At 40.1% G+C, this 21,245-nt stretch overlaps 1 protein-coding gene across 1 annotated transcript; it reads right to left on the minus strand.

Annotated features, from left to right (window-relative positions):
- Positions 1-2,108: 2,108 nt before the first annotated feature.
- On the minus strand, positions 2,109-13,379 carry LOC117990836 (uncharacterized). The gene is made up of 4 exons (XM_069504767.1): positions 13,088-13,379; positions 12,492-12,534; positions 2,468-5,632; positions 2,109-2,372 (listed from the first exon to the last, which is right to left on the minus strand). The coding sequence occupies exons 1-4, from the start codon at positions 13,377-13,379 to the stop codon at positions 2,282-2,284; spliced, it is 3,591 nt and encodes a 1,196-aa protein (XP_069360868.1). The 3' UTR covers positions 2,109-2,281.
- Positions 13,380-21,245: the final 7,866 nt, after the last annotated feature.

The following is a 21,245-nucleotide window of genomic DNA, read 5'->3' on the forward strand; positions in this document are numbered from 1 at the left end:
GCCTTTGTATCGCTGTAATGAAGTCATGCGCCGGCTAAACGTCTCAACTCCTACTAAACTCCGATAGCTATCAAGTGATATCGATTCAAGATTACGTTTCCTTTCGAATGTGCAACTGTACTGTTGAACGCTGTATTCTGAAAATCTTCATGAGTATGGAATAGAATATATTTTTATTCACGTAAACTTTTACAAGTGCTTTTGAATCGTCAACTAGTTTAATTTCACACAGGTTTGGAATGCAATGCCGTTATAAGTTAAAGATATTTAAGTAAGTATAGTATTAAGTGTATGTATATACATATATGTGTATATATGTATATGTATTATATGTTCTTTGTTTTTAACATTAAGTTATTATATTATAATATAGTAATAGTATTATTTCTAATTTTGTTTTATGACTAAGTAGGCATGATGTAATGCGCAGACGTACGCATTGAGGGTCAAACCTCTGTGGTTTTTTTACAATGCGTACTACCTATTATATGTAAATTTTCTTGTGTGTTAATAATAATAATAAAAAAAAAAGTACATTTTTGTTGTTTTTTTTATTTGTAGACTAGCGCTGGTCTTCAATCAGACCTCTAACGTCGCCCATCCAATCACGAACTAGAATCAACATTGCTGCAATCATATTATTCTAATGAATTACGCGTGCAGTTTGGGTGGGTAATTAGATCATAATAGCCAACAGATATTGATTGAATTTTACTTTGCGACAATCTTGTTTTTTTTCGTTTATCGTGTAAAAATTGGAAGTGTTGACGTGATAATCACGGTCGTCGGAGAGTTTTAATTAAAGCCGCCTCGGAGATATCCATTAATTCCCAGTTTTCCCGGAAAATTAAAAGGAACAAAAGTGCAGATTATTAAGTATCCCTGAAAATCACGGTTTGTTTGCTGGTTCGGTCTTGGTTGGAGATAATTAGATAAATCATGAGTTTAATAAATAAATAAAAATCTTTTTTATTCAATTAAACTTTTACAAGTATTTTTGAATCGTCAGATGCAACTACCATTGGTTCGGAATGCCTTTCCTACCGAGAAGAACCAACAAGGAAATTGGCAACTCTTTTAATTCATTAAGTAGCGCAGATAGTGTGCCACCACGTCGCACTTTCTCGATCGAGAGATGCGCACATGCCTTAGTTCAGGTAGGTATTAGTACGCGCAAATATGACAGATGACAGAGAAGTGATCCTTTATGGGTTCCTTTTTTCAACACAGAAACACGGTAACCTAATATAATAATTCTTGCCAATTCCAACCAAAGTTATGTTGGCACATTCTCTCCTTCTCTCTATTCTCGATTATGCGATATATCTCAACTTGACTGAGGACCAACTTAACAAGCTTGAGCGACTCCAAAATCTTGCCATTCGGTTCATATTTGGTTTGCGCAAATATGACCATGTATCTGAATTTCGTCAAAAGCTCAAATGGCTCCCTATTTGCCGTCGCCGGGATTGGCATGTACTTTCTCTTCTGTACTGTGTGCTATATCACTTAAAAACTCCCCCTTACCTCAAGGAGAAGTTTAGTTTTCTTGGAGTGCAAACCGACATAAGATCCTGCCGAACCTTAATGTTAGAAACGCCGAGTCATAAAACGAAGTTCTATGGCAACTCATTCACTGTGCGAGCTGTTGAACTTTGGAACGCACTACCATTGACAATACGGAAATCAAAGTCACTAGACTCCTTTAAAACTGCAGTGAAGAATCATTATCTTACAAATTGAAGACGACAATCATATTTGTTTCTCCTTAAGTACGATTATAGAGTATATATTAGTCTATTTTATTAGTATATTGGTATTATACATATTATTTAATATATGTATTAGTGGTTTATGTATTAGTATGTATCAGTTATTTGAATGTATGTTTATTAGTATATTACACACCACCTGCAGTCTAATTTTCCTTATACTTTCCAATCTTTAAGGTTGCCTGGTAGAGATCGCTAATTAGCGATAAGGCCGCCTTTTGTATCTTCCTTCTGTCTGTGTTTTTTATTCTTTAATGTAATCCTTCTTGTGGTTGTGCAAATAAAGTGTATTTATTATTATTATATATCATTTGCTCTCACGCCCGTGTACAAAATAGATACATATAAAAGCCAAAAAAGTTTATAATATACTTACATACATAAAAATAAATAAACCTACATAAACATTACATACATACATATTTGTACCGGGCGGAGGGTTACACCCCGGCAGGGGAGACCAAACGGCCGGGGGTCAGGGCGACAGGTGAACAAATCGGCGGACTATCCTAGCCGAGTCCAGCAAGACCGCTTTTTGCATCCTGGCTGCGAGCGAACTGCCACGGAACCCCAGTCGCCTCAGATGTTGAGCGAGGCTGACTGGGATCAACCCATTCGCAGATATGACAATTGGGATGATTTCAGTGGACTCCACATGCCACATGTCGGAAACCTCGTGAGCCAGATCGAGATACTTGCGCTTTTTCTCCGTCTCAGCTCTCACGAGGTTCTCGTCATACGGAATGGTGATGTCCACCAAAAACACCCTCGACTGTGCCCGGTCCACCACCACGATGTCAGGCTTATTCGCTAGAATAGTCCTGTCCGTGATGATGGACCGGTCCCAATAGAGCCGGACTCCGTCGCGCTCGAGTACCGGCACCGGTGTGTACTTGTAATACGGCAGCCTCTCATCCAGGAGACCGTACTTCAGAGCAAGCTCTTGGTGAAGGATTTTGGCTGCTTGGTTGTGTCTGTGCAGATACTCAGTGTTGGCAAGCGCTGAGCATCCCGAAAGCACATGTCTGAGTGACTCGCCGGGATGGCGACAAGCTCGACAGATGTCGTGAGTGCCATCCTTCAGAATGTACTTTCGGTAGTTCCGCGTCTTGACCACCTGATCTTGTATCGCACAGACAAAACCCTCGGTTTCCCCGAAGAGGTCACCAAAGCGCAACCACTGCACGGACGCTTTTTTATCTACGTGTGGCTCATTAAGAGCTTTAAAAAAGCGTCCGTGCAGCTCCTTCTCCCTCCATACGGCCTCCCGGTCAGAGGTGCTAAGTACCACCGGTTTCTGCCACTCGGTTTGGGCTAAGGCTAGTGGGGTGAGTCCTTTATCACATTCTATGACCTCTCTATGCATGGGGGACCCCCTCATCGTCTCAAAGTAGGTTCTGAGGTTGGCTATCTCCCGGTTATGCATGGTCTTGACGCTCAATACGCCTCGACCACCACACTTCCGGGGGATATACAACCTCATCACAGACGATTTTGGGTGGTGCATGCGATAAAGAGTCATAGTTGTGCGGACTTTTCTGTCCAGGGCGTCAAGTTCGGTCTGAGTCCATCTGAGCACGCCAAAGGTGTACATGAGAACGGGCATGACCCAGCCGTTATAAGCTCGGATTTTATTGGCGCCTGACAAATAACTTTTACAGATTTTTGTCAGACGGCCAAAAAAGGCCTCGCAAACAGACTGTTTCACGTCCGTCTCTTTTACCCCTAGCGACTGTGACATGCCCAGATACCGGTATGACTCAGCTTCAGAGAGGGTTCTGATGGTGGACGGCTCGAGACTCATCTCAGCCGAATGAGTTACCTGTCCCCTTTCCACATGCATGACCGCACACTTGTCCAGCCCAAGCTCCATCCTGATGGAATTGCTGAAGTCAGTGGTGACATTCAGCAGCTCCTGCAGGCGGGTGGCATTGGGTGCCAGCAGTTTGAGGTCATCCATGTAGAGAAGGTGAGGCACTTTTGTCCCTCCTCTCCGAAACTGAAAGCCTGTCCCCGAACCCTCCAGCAAAGTGCTGAGTGGGTTCAGAGACAGACAGAACCAAAGCGGGCTCAGACAATCACCCTGGAAGATACCCCTTCCTATCCTTATCCGGTCATCGGCATCCGCCAGCCGCTCGCCATGGAGACACAGAATCGTACTCCACTGCCCCATGCATTCTCCGAGGAAGTCTCGAACTGTACCATCGACTTTGTACAGCTCAAGGACCCTCAGGAGCCATGAATGGGGCACCGAGTCGAATGCCTTTCTGTAGTCGATCCAGGCGGCGGAGAAATTCCGACGGTTCCGTTTGACCAGTTGGCCCGCAACGGAGTCGATGAGAAGGAGCTCCTTAGTACCACGACTACCGCCCCGACATCCGTTTTGAGCCCCAGATATGATGTTATTCTCGTCCACGTGACGGGAGATCTTGAGGCTCAAAACAGATGTCAGTGTCTTATAGATGGTAGTAAGACACGTAATAGGACGGTACTTAGCCGGATCAGTGGTATCGGTGGACTTTGGAGCTAAATGAGTGATCCCGGTAGTGAAAAGGCTCGGGAGTGTCCTCTGCTCGAGAGCCTCTTGAAATTGTCGAGCCAAGGTCGCATGGCAAACCGAAAAACCCTTCAGCCAGTAGTGATGCAGTCCGTCAGGTCCCGGGCTTTTCCAGTTCGGGGCCCGCCTTACTGCACCAGCTACATCCTCCGTAGAGATGGCGATCGGGTTCATCGGCTCTATTGAGGCACATGCTTCCTCTATCGCCGCAATCCAAGGGCCCTCCTCATGCTCTACCTCCCTCGACCACACACCCCGCCAAAAAGTGACGAGGTCGGCCGGGTCCAGTCGCTGAGAGGTAGAGCAGACTGCTGGACACTCCAGTCTCTTGTAGAACCTTTTCTGATCACTCAAGAAGAGACGATTTTGCTGAAATCGCTCAACTCTTTCCGAGTATCGTCGGATGCGGTTCCCCCATGCAGCGATTTTCTGCTTCAGGTCGTCGATGCGCTCTGTTAGCTTTTGCGCAATATCGGGCTGGTCCAGCCTGACTCCACACCCGTTAAACGCAACTCTAACAGAGCGCACAATCCTTGGCCTAGTGTTGCCCGACCTGAAGCTTTGCAGTCTGCCAATGAGGACTCTGGCCAGAGTGATACGGCGCTCTATTCTCTTCTTCCAGGCCGGTTCCGCGCTGCACCTTGCAGCAGCAGCACGCCCCGGTCCCGGAGTCTTGGCCCCGATAAATCGGTGCACGGCGAGCGCCGCGCCGAAGAGGATAGAAGCCGTATCACCCAGGCCAGTGCTGCTTTCTAGATGTTGAGGCAGCATTTTGTTTATGGCCTCAATGACATCCCGCGTCGCTACATTTAGCGTGAGTCGGGAGAGCCGCGGACGATTCTCTAGAGGAGCGCTCCTGATTTCAGAAATCGTCTCTTCTAGTATCCTTCTCATCCGCTCTATATCAAGGGAGACTGTTTCTTCAGTGTCTTCCTCCACTGGCAAATCTTGTGAGGTGGTAATTGTCTCCTCGCGGACAGACGGCCGCGCCGCCTGGGAGACGATTTGCTCTGTGGTAGGCGCTGACACTTCTGGAACAGCCTCACGTCGCAACCGCTCGAGCTCGGTAGCGTTAAAGATGTTAGAACGCTGAATATACCGAGCCCGATCTGCCAGGTTTTGTTCCGTGACAGTTAAATTCGGCTCGAGCAGCAGGAACTCGCGGTACATTGCCGCCCGGTAGCCAGTCCGTCCGGTTTCCCCCCCTGTCGCCCTGTAGTACGCACGCATGACATTCTCGTTCATGAGAGACGTCCATCTCATGCGGCGCACTCCACCAGCGGCGGGCGCCGAAGATTGGGCCCTGGCGGACCCAATTATTATTATTATTATTATTATAATAGACCATAAGAAAATGTAAGGCCCAATTTTAAAAGTATTGAAAGGGTCATGAATATGTCCACACTACTCAAGCGTCGATCGTCCACGCTTCGTCGGACAGCGCGTGCCCAGAATAATTTCTATTTTCTGAACTCAACAACGTAGTCAGAAACATAATTTACATAAAATAATAAACATAAAACATTCACTAATTTCTGTATAAAGAAATTTTAATCATATCACAATATTATGTTGAGGAACTATTTTATAAATTCATGCATAAGTACCTACTAGTTTGGCCCCACCACACAATTTATTACCTATGTGGTCATACAACACAGCATAATTATGTGGTCGAACTCTGCTGGTCTGTCTGTCTTGAGATTTTTTTTGTCGATCAATCGGGTAAGAGACTGGAGTTCGTCCTGGAGTTCATGCGCAAAACAGTACCTATAGAACGAGGCAGAAAATAATTTACATCAACCTTTAGAAGGAGATAGCTGATTTGTAGTGCATTCTCTCCGTCGCGTCGTTGAGACCGACAAAACGCCACATAGGTATAAGCGACAGAGACAACGCTCTACAAAGCCGAAATGTCATTCTGGGCCGATGTACATAATTTTCTGCCGCGTGCTGTACAAGGTTTCCTCCTTTCCAATCTCCAGTCTACACTTCAGAATGTTTCTGGCTTATCTTCCTACCGGAGATAAGTAGGTATGACCTGTTCACTACCGCTCAATTTCGATTCTATTGATCATTGAACTATAGTTCACCACGCTTACACTCGTATGATTCTGAGAGGAGACACGTGCTCAGTTTAAAATATATACACCAGTAGGTATAGTTACATAACATTAGAACTACCTCTATTTTCCAAGTCAAATTCAGTCCATAACAAACCACAGTTAGTTAACCTATACAAGCGCATTAATTAGTTCTCCATGATTATTATTATTAAAATAGAAGGGTGTAGACAATATTATGACATGAGATAATTTATGTTTTTGCACTGCAATTTTGTATGACTGATCGTGATCACCTGTAAAGTGTATAAAGTAAAACAAATAAAATACACAAATCTCTCATAAAAACACGCGGACTTCTTTTAATTGCCTGAAGTTTGCGATGACACACATACGCTTGACATGCTACAATGAATTATGTTTGGCTACTGTTTTAGTATTCGAATTAAATTGTACCATACTCCTAAGGAATTAAAGTCTAAATTTCAAACAGTTTCGTAAGTAATATACAGAGTTAATGCTTAGAACATTTCGAAAGCGTTAATATTCGAAATTTAAATATGTATTCCACTTCCCTCGCCTTTGAATTATACAGTCAACTCATTTTTTCTGACATTACATTTTTACATCTGGCTATATTAAATTCGCAGATTACAAAAAATAAAAAATAAATAAATGTCAAGTGCGGGCTTTTAAAGGGAGCGCAAAATGGTACTTTTGAACTTTTTTTCGAATATGTGCCGCCGCATAATGAATTTTGTCTCTTTACATCAATCCACCTTTAATACCTATTGTCAATTTAAAGGTACCTAATGTAAGAAAATGAAAATAAGGAGGATAAAAATAAAAATGTACTTAGGTACGGATAACAAAAACTTCTTTATTGATCGTTATCATTTAGGTGCCCCGAGAATGTCGAGTAAGTTGACAACCAGTAAGTTGTCGGATTAACCACTAAACTCATTCTATCTTAGTAGGTAAGCTACCTACTTACACCCTATTGTCAGAGTACAAAAACTTTGAAGCTGGTAGGTACTTATCAGCCCAGTGTGTTCAATGGTCATTAATATCTATTAGGTAGTTAGGAACTTAATATTTACCTTGCTAGTCAACCACATTCGATCGTGTAATAAGTAGTTCGCCATCAAAATATTTCATTTGTTTGCATAATTTGTAATCGACATTCAATCTAAGTACTCATAGGTACGACACGTTCTTGCTTAACTTTTCTGATACGAACCGCTAAGTGGCTAAGGTGTGCAGTGTGCACTGTGGAATGCGCTTCTTACGCGCGTGTTTGCTGCGAGCGTGTTTCCTGCCACGTTACACGTAGACATAGCCTAAATATCTTCAAGGCAAGAGTAAACTGGCATCTTCTAGACAAGCAAGCTCCAACCTAGACCTCATTGCTTTTAATAAACAAACATGATTGTCGTTGAGTGTTGATATAAATGATATGATCGTGTATCTACTAGTATCGTTTACTCTGCTAGTACCTAGGATGTAGGTGCGACACATTTTGATACATGTCTACAACCGCGCTCAAACCGACATGTAATCTCGAATCGATATCACTCAATACCCAAACAAGATCGAGTTTAGAAGAAATCGAGACATTTAAGCCGGCGCGTGACTCCATTACCGCGATACAAAGGAACAGCACTAACATCAAAGGCAGTGCTTACGAGTTAGGAATTCCTTCCCTTTGTCGTTGAAACGTTTTGAGCCGCCTCGTTAAATGTCCTAAATTGTTTGCCTCTCATTCCTTAACGATTCCGTGTGAGGGGTGACGGATTACGGCTTTTGTTAAAAACAATATTGTTGGGCGCGTCTTTTCGTACAACGCTTAAAGCACATTGCAGGAAAGACGAAGCGAAGCCACGTGTCTTTTCTCAAATCTATAACTAACTATCAGACTCGGTCCTCAGCATTCGTCATTCAGCGTCTTACTGCCACCCTCTTTATGTCGTCGATCCATCGAAGACGAGAAGTCCTAAAGAGGAGTAAGCGTAGTGCTTCGTTAGAGTGCTTTCCAGCAGGATGTAGTTGGGTACCTAACCTAATATGTGAGAAATGAAAAACATTACGCCTTAACGCGCACATTTGCTTTTCTTTTCATTTTGCTTCACACTAATTTATACATTACGTACCTACCAGGATCTTGCCTTTATTGCTCATGCCTTATTTTATTAACCCTGGAGAATTTAAAATACTTGGCTCTTATCATAGATTTATGCAAAGTGATTTATATAAGTCAACAGCAGTAGCGTGCAGCTCATAGAAGCATAAACGCACTGCTTACCCTCATTGTAAGAAATCAATGCTTACTTTTTCAATATAACCTGCCGTAAAACAAGTTCATACCTAAATGCATACCCTGGTTTGAACTCCTGTGCACGCCACTGGTCAACAGGCTCTCATTTTGTATTATGTTTGAAACATAACAGTAGAAAGCAAACATAAATCAAAATCAGTATAGAGTTGACAGAAATATGGAGTAACATTACTAATAAAAAACCGTTCTACATAAGACAGAGTTCACAGAAAAGACTCGCTCATCGCTTCGCTTCAACTCTGCCGCGCAATAAATGCCTTGAGCTCGAAACTTCCGTGTGCACGTTAAGATTGAAGCTCTCGATAAAACTTCATGTTGCGCGTAGCTATGTTCATCGTAGAGTATCTATTCATCTCCATCCTATCATAGAGCCGAGTCTATGGTAGGTAGAGCTCAACAGATTTATTCTTAGGGAATAAGAAAACAAGTAGGTACAGCTTATTAACAACTAAGATGATGATCGCGACTTGGTCCGCGTGGATTTAGGGATCCCGTGGGAAGTCTTTGATTTTCTGAGATCAAAAGTAGCCTATGTCCCTTTCCCAGGATGCAAGCTATGGCTGCGCCAAATTTCATCAAAAACGGTTAAACCGATGGACGGTAAGAAGCTAGCAGACATACAGACAGACAGACAAACTTTGTCTTCCTAACGTGCATTAATTTAGCGCTGAAATGTCAAAAATAGAAAGTTCTGGATTCGGTTTCCAGGAGGGATAATTTGGAAATTTATAATTTTTTGTGAAATTACGATTCTACTGAGTTTATATAAATGTTTGCAAATCCAACAACTCGGTGTTTAGATAAATACCATGTCTCCACAAGATACCAATCCGGGTGCGGCCAAGCGATTTTACGTTCCGGTGGATATACTTAATATGCGGGTGTGCGGGGCGTTCCCGCCTCATACCCCGATTGACATCTCGAACTGTCGCGTACTATACCTACCAATTTTCCACCAAATAAATATTAAGTATTGCACAATCCCAAGAAATCCAAAAAATATTTCTATAAAAGATCAACACACTTGATACGCAATAGAATTGGTTTCTATAAGATTCTTTCGGACAAAAACCGTCCCCAAAGATCCTCACATATCCTCAAAGAAAAAATCGCTCTAAATAAGATCCACTCTGAATCGAATCAAAGTGCTTTGGCGACAATCTATTGACGAAAACGCTATTATTCTATTTGATCTTTGCCCTTTTTATGTAATACTTACTTAATGTACTTACAAGATTTAGGTGATCTTGGTACAAGCCTTTTCTAGACAAACTGTAAAGTCAGTCAGAGTATCTATCGACTCATATTCTGGGTAAAATAGAACTGTAATTTACTCGTACAAGTTTTTATCTGGCTTACTTAGATAATTCGTTTATCTAGTAGGTAGTATGCATTCGAATGTGACTGAAGATATTCTGAGCTTGATGCCCGGATTGGGCCGTAAAATAGACATTGGGGTTTTCTATCAAAAAATCTCAATTAAAATTAGCCCGTAGCTAGGAAGTGCGTGGTGTTTTACGCCCGTACCTCGGAGACCACGTAAAACCGTCGGTCCTGCAGCTGATCACTCTCCGCGCATGTTGGATTTCTGTTCCATCGGATATGAGAGTAAGGAAGTATAGAGTGAACCTGTGTTTGTGCACTCACTTGTGCACTGTCATCTTCCACGCTTCGAAGCTATAGGCACGTCGTAGCCGTAATTCGGTCGGAAGGTAAATTTTATCATGTGGATTGTTCACTTAGGTACCTACTTATTATAGAGATAGTATTGATAGCAAAATAAACCTGGGTACTGACTACGAATAACAATATTATTCGTAGCCTAATGATCCTACAGCCGATGCAACACATAAATTTAAATTCTGCACAACTTTCAACTAACACGCAATTTACGTTAGGTTAATCGAAAAGGCGAAATTACCATAATCCATTGCTGTGCTCGTTCTCTATCAAATTAGTTTAAAACGTCTTCCGCATGTAAAGGTTTATTCTCTAGATTAAATTACAAAGCTAAAAATTATCTCCACTGCTATTTCTTTTTTAAATTGCATTTATTTTAAAAATAACAAATTGACTTCATTTTATACAACTCTTGAAGGTAGATATTACATTATTATTAGAATAATTTATTTTAAAAGTTCTGCAAGCATATAAAGGTTTATTTTCTGGATTAAATCTCAACTCACAAAGGTAAAATAATTCAAGCCATTTCAAGCTAGTTACATTACAGCGTCACAACGTCTACGCAAGGCGCAAAAATCCTTTGTGGGGTCGAGTAGTATACGCTTTTATAACATGATTCCTAAAGACTTCTAGATTTGCTATTGCCTAAATAACGCTGTGATTACCTAAATAAAACGTCGTATGTAGCGATACAGTTATTACGCAATCGACAAATTTCATGACAACAAGGTTGCATGGTTACCACGATCCTAACCATAAGGGACCATGATGAGAGTGATATAAGGATCTGAGGTGGTTGAGTCTATAATTTTAATCCCGTGAGTGCACTAAACCGTATACGTAGCTCATTAGGTCTGAATCTCGACTAAACGAGGCGCACCTAATTGCGGGACTGACTCGGTTCCTTGCTACAAAAATGGTGAAAAGATTATGAATGTGGCGGCAATTTGGCATTTTATATAAGTACATTGTGGCTAATTCCTTTGTACACAATCTCTAAACTAAACTAAAATATCACGTCTAAATCTATTGCTATCCCTTTCATAATGTTGCTTGCGGAAAAGGAAAGCACTAGATTTAGACCTGTTAATTTAGTTTAGTTTAGAGATTGTGTACTAGAGAATCGGCCCCATTATATAGTTATACCTTTTAAATGTTTCTCCGATTGACTTGAGGCGAAATCGTCTAGACGAAAATACTTGAACTCTTTTTTTTTAATTTTTTTTTTTAAATTCAGAAACAATTTAGCCCTTGACTGCAATCTCACCTGATGGTAAGAAATCTAAATAAATCTAACTAAACCGCTGAACCCAATCCTGATCGCTGAACCGAAATTGTCATTAGCAATAACAATAGGATTAAGTCGTAGCCAGAGGACGTCAAACAGCAGAAAAAACAAAGAGGAGAAATAAATGATATATTTATTTTATTTCAACTTTGCAACACCTGAGCGTTAAACCTTTAAGTGTCTCCTTTTGGTAAATTACTGCTGACTGAGCAGATTTTTATATTTTAAAAGGTGCGAAATGGGTATTATGAAATAAACTGGCTTTACTTAAGCATACCCAGCCTTTAAGAAGATATCATAAAAATTTTGAAATTTATGCACCTAACTATTCGTGTCATTCGAATTATTCAGATTCTTAACTAATTCTTTCTTATTTCTTGAAGCTTCTTATTTCTTAATTATTATGTGTGACGGCTGAAGAGTTTCAGAGCCATATTTAAAAAGAGTGACATCAGCATTGCTGACGTCACTGTGTTCAGTATATTCATCCATTATGAATGTAACCACAATACTCGTTTGAACTTTACTTTTATTGCAAATCTCGAGAGGTTCGAGCAGCACGACCTCTCAAGCAATAATGCCTCCTGAGACGTCGCCCGCCTGTATTTATACCAAAACATGCGTAATCACTCGCTTACAATAACAATTCGTCATCACTTTCAATTGTTCACTATGATTAATCAACTTTACAAACTCTGAGGCTATTTTAGTACTTGGTTAACAAGGTAATATTTAACTTTTGATTGACTACGATTAACTATTAACGCCTTCGCGTCGACACGGCCATACTGACAGGCGGTGCGCGCTCTGCACCAGCTTGACGATTGATATTGATTCTGAAACAATTATTTTTCTTTTGAGATTGGTATCTGTGAGCATCAGATGATGCTTAGTTATGTTTTTAGTAAACCAGCACGTCTTTTATGTTTCTGGTCTTTGGGTAATAAGTGAAAGATTTCACTTATTGTGGATATTTGTGGATATGGATAAACAAGTGGATAGACTCGTGGATAATCTCGTGGATAAAACTCGTGGATAATCTCGTGGATAATCTCGTGGATGATCTCGTGGATGATCTCGTGGATGGTCTCGTGGATGGTCTCGTGGATAGTCTCGTGGATAGTCTCGTGGATAGTCTCGTGGATAGTCTCGTGGATAGTCTCGTGGATAGTCTCGTGGATAGTCTCGTGGATAGTCTCGTGGATAGTCTTGTGGATAGTCTCGTGGATAGTCTCGTGGATAGTCTCGTGGATAATCTCGTGGATAATCTCGTGGATAATCTCGTGGATAATCTCGTGGATAGAACTCGTGGATCTCGTAGAGGGTGGGGAAGGAGTAGTGTCATGCACACGGTTTTGAATAATAAGTTTTTAGATTATGGTAGCTCACCGTTTTTATTCTGTTGCCTGATCTTTGATTCAGTAGGTGGGGCACACATACGTTCTGACATTGTCTGCATCATTTGCATGAAGAACTCAGGCGGAACCCCACCCATGGACTGACAGGTTACTTCATTTCGAGGTTCGACGTCAAGGTGGTTTTGCTGCGGCAAATCTGATGATCGACCTGGTGGAATAGCGGTCGATCCCACTTCTGATGACGGCTGAAGAGTTTCAGAGCCATATTTAAAAAGAGTGACGTCAGCATTGCTGACGTCACTGTGTTCAGTATATTCATCCATTATGAATGTAACCACAATACTCGTTTGAACGTTACTTTTATTGCAAATCTCGAGAGGTTCGAGCAGCACGACCTCTCAAGCAATAATGCCTTCTGAGACGTCGCCCGCCTGTATTTATACCAAAACATGCGTAATCACTCGCTTACAATAACAATTCGTCATCACTTTCAATTGTTCACTATGATTAATCAACTTTACAAACTCTGAGGCTATTTTAGTACTTGGTTAACAAGGTAATATTTAACTTTTGATTGACTACGATTAACTATTAACGCCTTCGCGCCGACATATATATTAAATTTTATCTTTTAATATATATAATATTATAAAATTAAATCTTAAATATTATATATAATAAATAAATATTAATAGTTCTTGAAGCTAGTAATACGTCCTCGTGCGTACGTCCCCTTTATAACGCTAAAAAGTTGTGAAAATTTTTATATGCACCTAAGGATTCGTTTCATTCAAAATGACTCAGATTCTTAACTAGATAAAAAAGGTGTCCCTTCAATTAATCAGACAAAACATCCCCCTAAAAAGAACGGTTATCTTCAGGTGATTCTTATTAATTTGTACTCCTTTCCCTTTTGTCCTTTAATTTTCCGGCACAACATTGGATTAATGGGTCTCCTCTGAGGTATCCTTAATTAAAAACCCCGAGAACCGCGGTTATTACGGCACCGCGCTTTACGCTTTTTTGTATACGATAAAGATCAGAAGGCTGCCGACATTTCTAAGCAAAGTTTTTTTTGCATAATTTATATTTCGACGAACAAACAAGTTGATAGAAGGTTGTTATAGCAAACAAAGTTAGGAACACGAAATTCAGTAGGACCTTCTGGCTAATAGCTGTGCTTAGAACGCAAGTACAGATTAAGTATATCTTCGAGTTTGTCAATGATGGAAATCAGTTTAGGAAACTATCTTTGCTAAATTAACAAAGATAACACACTACAGGCACCTACAGGAGACTATAGGTACCATTAAGTTTCGTAGCCGCGTTAGTTCGTTCGTTTTAGCCTCTGTGATTTAGATCTCCATCCCAAAACAGTAGACTCACTTATAACACGGACACTCTGCTCAGCCAATAGGTACCTAAGTTGCGTTTCATCACCGCGTGCGTTCCTTCGTTTCATTTTTTTTTTTGGAGTTAAATTCCGAATTAAGAGGCTTTATGATAAGGTTGCACTGCCTAGCCAATCAGTTTTGTTTCATCACCGCGTTCGTTCATTCGTTTCACTTTTTGTAAGTTTAATCTCCATGCCAAAACAAAATATTATGGACGTGCTGCCCAGCCAATGAGTTGCTTTTCTTCGCCATGTCCATATTTTTTCATTAGGTTGATTAATATTATATTTTAGTCAATTAGAAATACCTACTCCGCCTCGATTAGGTAATCATGATAGTGACGGTGACGGCTTTTTTTCGCTCCCCGACGACACACAAAGTTTGATTAAGAAGGTAAAGATTTACCACCAACTAAACATGCTACTAATAGGTAGATCATGTGCATAAGCATACCTACGTTATACTTAGTTTGGCTATGTCAACAACTTAAAACACCAAAATCTTTTAACCTGGGAAAAATACGGCGGGTAAACCGAGCTCGCCGTCTACGGGTACAAAAAAGCAAAGGCGCCTGCCGCCTAGATTAATAGGCAAAGTAATTAGCAGCGAATTCAAATACGCCTCGGAACTTAAACGGTTCCGTATAACAAGAACTGTGAAAGTAATAAAACGAACTCGGTTTAGAAACTAGCTAAGTTGTGTACCTACTTGCTGAACAGAAATTTTTTACGTTCCTTTTCAGTTCTTGGGACTGAGAATTTTTACATTTACTCTTGGTTTTAGTGGAATATTTATAAACCTAGGTACCTACATAAGTAAAAATAAATTAGATAGGTAACCTTTCGTTTTAATTTCCAGCATAACTCGCGAAAGTTCACCATAACCCACACCCAAGGTGATAATTTGTAATTTTGTCCCTATTTTAATTTTCCAGGCAAAGTCAGATTAATGTGTTTTATGATTTGTTGAGGCCGCCCTCGTGTTCTTAATTAAAAGAGCTTCCTTGCTTCCACATTATAAGGTTTTTCTATCTGCCAAAATGTAATAATAAAGTCATACGATGGCATTATTAAAATTTTCAGTCCCCACGCGCCTAAATACTTTACGTTAGAGAGTAAGGTAATATTTTTCTGTTAGAAAATGCAAGAATGAGTAGTAATTTTTTACGGAAAAGTCTAGCGCTTCTCATGCCCAAGGCCTTGTCATAAAAAATAATTGTTAGAAGATAATAAAATATTAAGTAGGTATATCTTAACCCTGTTATAAGTTCTGAATAAACAGACAGAAGAAAGCAACCGAAATATAATACATAATATATACTAGAAGTGAAGCCGACAATGAATTTTACTCCGAATAAATCCAATATCCGAAAGTGGAAAGAGTATGAAAAGAAAAAACTCGATATCGATTCATAAAAATCAGAACGCGGAAATAATTCGAAAACCGCCGGCGCTCGTCGAAAATATTGAAACCATTGGTGTAGACTGCGGAAACCCACCGAACAATAATTAAATATGGTTAAAAATTGTTTAGCGAAGAATTCATAAAGAAAAATAAATGCTGGCAGTTACCTCGGTCAACATATTAGTCTGGTCATTCAATGAGGTAAAGCAGCCAGCGTTCTGATGGGTGCCCTGCCACGTTACGGTGGTTTAGATGATATTTTCGATTTGTAATTTTCATATTTAATTATTATATCTACTATGTGTAGATTTTTAAAACAGGTTCGTACTTTTGAAGCAAACTAATTAGGTTGGTATACGAAATATCTACTTTCGCTTAGCGATGGAAACGACCCCAAATACCCCGACCAACGCTTGAGAACGACGTCGACGACGACCGACAATGATGAGGAATGATTGTGATTGGAGCGCGCTTGTCTAGAAGACGTCTATTCACTCTTGCCTTTTGGATTTTGGATTTTTTTTAAACTGTATCAACTGTAGGACCTTTGTCGAAACCCATTACTAAATTTTTAAAAATAACTGACAACACTGAGTCTCTAGTTTTACTAGGCCAACTCTTTACGTTTTCTCATCAAGATTCAAGGTTTCCAATATAGTAAAAGTCTTCAAGCAATACGCCGTAACCGAGTCTATATAATCCATCATAGCTAACAAAAGTTGCTTACGATTCATCAATCGGCGGATTTGACTGTACCTTTTTTATAGTAGGCACGACACGAATACGATACAATTTGAATTATTTTATCAGCGGCAATTGAATTTTATTTTCATAGAAACTCAATGAAATTTATATGTAACCAAGTTTTGATTAATACATACCTATTCATTTCATATTCGTTTCATTTCATAGATCATCTATCCTAGAAAGAAAACCACCGTTCGTTATTTTATAAAAGCTGAACGTAAATAACGATAAATAACATTTCGATCTATTACAACGTGCCACTGTGGCTTCGACAGACAAAGAGTTCGCAATATGCAAATAAATATAGTAATAAAACTTGGCAAGTAAACAACACGCATGCATACGCGTGGTATATTTTACAATTGAGCAATGGGAGGCAGGTAAATGTTTGCCACGTAAATCAACTTGTCAGTGTAGCGTTATAAATTCGCGGTCCGCCAGCAAGAACACCTGACGCTTCTAGTAATATTACTCTGATTGCGAACGTTTATCTTACTTATATTTACGAGTAGTTTTGTTAATTTGGGTTCCAGCTAGATCATAAATTCATTCCGGATACACGTAAAAGTATCTCGAGGATTTTTAACCTTCAACGTAACGACCGGAGGATCGGATAACTATGTACCTAGAATTTTTGTAAGATAAAAGACTTCCCGGCTTCCCAACAGCAAATCTTCTTTTTTTTATTCAGATAAAAGTTATCCCTTGACTGCAATTTCACCTGGTGGTAAGTGATGATGCAGTCTAAGATTGTAGCGGGCTAACCTGGAAGTATGGAAGTTTCTATTATATTATTCTGTGCCCAGACCCCTTTGGTTTCTACACGGCATTGTACCGGAACGCTAAATCGCTTGGCGGCACGGCTTTGCCCGTAGTGTGGTAACTAGTCAAGGCCAAAGCCAAGACCAGAGAAAATTTAGAAATCATAAAATTCCCCTCTGCCAGGAATCGAACCCGAAACCTTCCACTAATAAGACTACAGCGCTCACCATTACGCCAGGGAGGTCATCAGATCTTCTTCCCGAATAGCGAATTTTCAGTCAAATCTGCTATCCGAACCGCTGGCGCTGGTAGACTTGTTATACTCGTTAGTTAGCCTACGTGAATTCTTTAATTTTTCATGGGCTCACATGGAGATTTCGTCCTCCCAATTTAATATTATGCACATTGGCATGCTCTGGGATACATCTCCATTTTCCATACGAATGCAAAGTGGTGTCGGATGACGCACACGCCTATTAGGATCGCAAGTTGACCACACCAAGGAGTTCCTGAATGCTTCAAATAAGATAAACTATGTATATAAGAATGAAAATAGCCACCTACAGTTCCATAAAGAGAAAGCATATTATCTCTGTTTCCAGTAAGTATATTTTGGTCTCTCAGTTAAGAGGATCTCTAACTTGTCCCATGTTTATCGAAATACATGTATTACCTAGTGAGCTGTTATTAGGTGCTAAGGTGTACCTTTATTACAAAAGCGTGCGCGGCGCGACACTACAAAGATATGCCACGAAATGTTTAGAAAATCTTATCGAAACTTACGTAGCAGGTCCCAAAATAAAAGGAGCTCTCTCCTTATTGTTGAATGAATAACGATCGCAGTGGGGTGTGGCGACGAAATTTATGTGGCAGCTCATACTTGGCACTATAGCACCATCCCTTATTTGACTCTTTCTTTTTACATGGCGCAGCTAAGAAACTAGATATTTTATCAATACTTCTCGCATAGGTTCTTTATTATGCCAACAGTGACTTTCTTCCATTTGCTAAGCTAACTGCTAGTTGGAGTATGCGCGACTAGTTTCGAACCCGTCAAATTGTAAAAAATCGGTCAAGTGCGAGTCGGACTCGCACACGAAGTTTCCGTACCATCGTACGAGAAATAATACTTTTTAATTTTTTAAATTTTCTTGGAGGTAATTTTGAAATGTTTATTATTTGTTGTTATAACAGCAATAGAAATACATATTTTATTTATTTATTTATTTATTAGGAACACACACAATACATTAATTTAACACAAACTACGACACTTATAAACAAACACAGGCTGATAAATGTATCTATAAAATGTGTACACAGCATTTGCAAAATATCTAGACAAATAAAAAGAACTTAACTAACTACTTAACTAAACAAATAACTAAGTTACTTAGGAGATGAACCCACCGTAAAATGATAAGAGCTTTTTTTAAATGCAGTAGCTGAGTCATGAAATATGTCGATGCCAGTTTGTATTATTGTGCCATATTCTGTGAAAATTTCAGCTCTCCACCTAACAATTACGGTTCCCTAGATACAGGGGTCGGTCCTAGGTTTCCTAGGACCGACTCTCACTTGACCGATTTTTTTATATAATTAACTGACGATAGTAAATAACATATGTAATGTAGGTATCATATCACATCGTATCATACACAATAATATCTACACAATACAAATCTCTGTTTAAGCCAAGAATAGCGAAAAACATTTGCTTGCAACTGAACACCGCGTGTAAAAATAAAAAAAATCTGCTGTATTTTTTGCATGGCCTAAAATTGAAAATCGGTTTTCCATCGCAAAGCGATTTCCGGATACATTAAATCCTCTCTAAGCTAAATAAAACAAGTCATACCAAGCCGATTCAAAGTGGGGTTTTTGTCGACTTCCAAATTCTATATTTTAACGCCATATCCTGTCTGACATCGACTAGATTTTTTAAAAACAATATTAGTCTTGTTAATCATGACTAATAAGTATCCCCTTTTATCTCCAACTAAGCATAAAGCTTGTGTACGACAATGGTGCAACGAGTGGGGTTTGAATCGCCGACCTTTCGGATTTCAGTCCACTCCTTAACCCTTGAGCTATTAAGCTATCAAATACTATAAAAATGGCATTAGCAACTAAATACTATGAAGAAAGTACGAAGTCACTCTCACTTAGAAAATGAATTAAATTGGGCCCCAATTAAATAGCTACTTAAGCTAAATAAAACAAGTCACACCAAGCCGATTCAAAGTCGGCTACCAAAGCTCAGGATTATTTATTTCTTGGCTTATTTAATTTCTAACGCCACATCCTGCCTGACAGTCGACTAGATTAACGCCAGCGGTCTGCCGCAAATCCTGTCTGATTTTCTTTAACAAATGGTTTTAATTTGCTTTAATGCAAATCCTATGAGAAATAGTAGTAGCAACATTTAGAAGAGAAATTATTGGGGCCTAGTTAACTAGACTCCTACCTACTTGAAATTGCACGATCGAAATTCAAAACTCAAAACGTTTTACGAACTTATAGTACGCGCACGTTTAATCATTATTGCCGGGGAGTTTGACATGCTTCATACAGTTCTTGTATAAGGAACTGTATGAAGCATGTCAAAATGACTGCAAAGTAATGAGAGTGCGCCCAAACATAGGTGTCGCAGTGTAATCACTTCATAAGTGAAAGCTGCCATTACAACTTCTAGAAGCTGCGTTGGACCATGATTTATCACGTTGCATCGCAATTTACCATCTCGTATACGATCTTGGAACCTAGACGTCATGGTCCTAACTATGGGCCTCATAAGAAACCTCAGAGTCACTCTGCGAGTGATGGAGAGAGTTACTCTACGTGATCAAATCAGAAATGAGGAGATCCGTAGGAGAACCAGAGTAACCAATATAGCTCAGCGAATGGCGAAACTGAAGTGGGAATGGGCAGGGCACATAATTCGAAAAACCGATAGATGTTGCGGTGTCAAGGTACTGGAATAGCGATCTCGCACCGGAAAGCACAGTGTTGGAAGAGCCCTCACTAGGTGGACGGACGACATCAGGCGAGTCGCAGGGAGCCGCTGGATTCAGGCGGTGCAAGACCGTGGCGTGTGGAAGTCCATACAAGAGACATAAGTCTAGCACTGGACGTCTATCGGTTGTTGATAATGATGATACGATCTTGAGAATATGGCAGCTTGCTGTGGCACAACCAGCCATGCACCTCATAGCGAGGTGCATGAAGTTGAAGTCAAGGGGCTAGTTCCTCCGACTCCGAGTGAGACTAATGAGCGTCGCGCATGGGAAGCACTGATGCGTTCTGAGCCTTCCAATACGTGCTGACCACCGACGGGGTATTAGTAGGTAAAAATCCTACAGTACGCGGTGGCGAAAGTAATGTTAAATGTACATCGGCCTTGTTGTGGCCCAATGTTTTCCCCCATAGCAAGAAAACGGCCGCGTTTTACACGCTGTCATCACGCCGCTTTGCCACGTTCTGTTTGTTTCAACCTTTACCTACAGAATCAGGAAAGGAACGGCTTAGAACGTTCGAATAACCGTCGTGGCTCACATAGTACATTAGATAAACAAACTTACTCTAGGAATAGTGAGCGGTACGGTACATAGGATAAGTTATTGTCTACACGCAGCACTAAGTTCTACCACGGTTCCATTCCGTGTAGCTTAAGGACATCGAGCTAAGAAAATCTACTTAAGTAGGTATATTTTTTGGATACAGTTTTAGATTTTCATTAGATTCAATCAAATTTAAATTAAATAAAATTAATTTCAATTTGAGTTAGTGCTGTTTTATATTTGCAAATAAGTTAAAAGTAAAAATGGATCTTTTTGTCAAGTAAAAGTTTTTTAATGTACTGAAAAGCGTTAAAACTCATTA

This window comes from Maniola hyperantus, chromosome 18 (assembly GCF_902806685.2).
Source record: "Maniola hyperantus chromosome 18, iAphHyp1.2, whole genome shotgun sequence".
In the NCBI taxonomy this organism is placed as follows: Eukaryota; Metazoa; Arthropoda; class Insecta; order Lepidoptera; family Nymphalidae; genus Maniola; species Maniola hyperantus.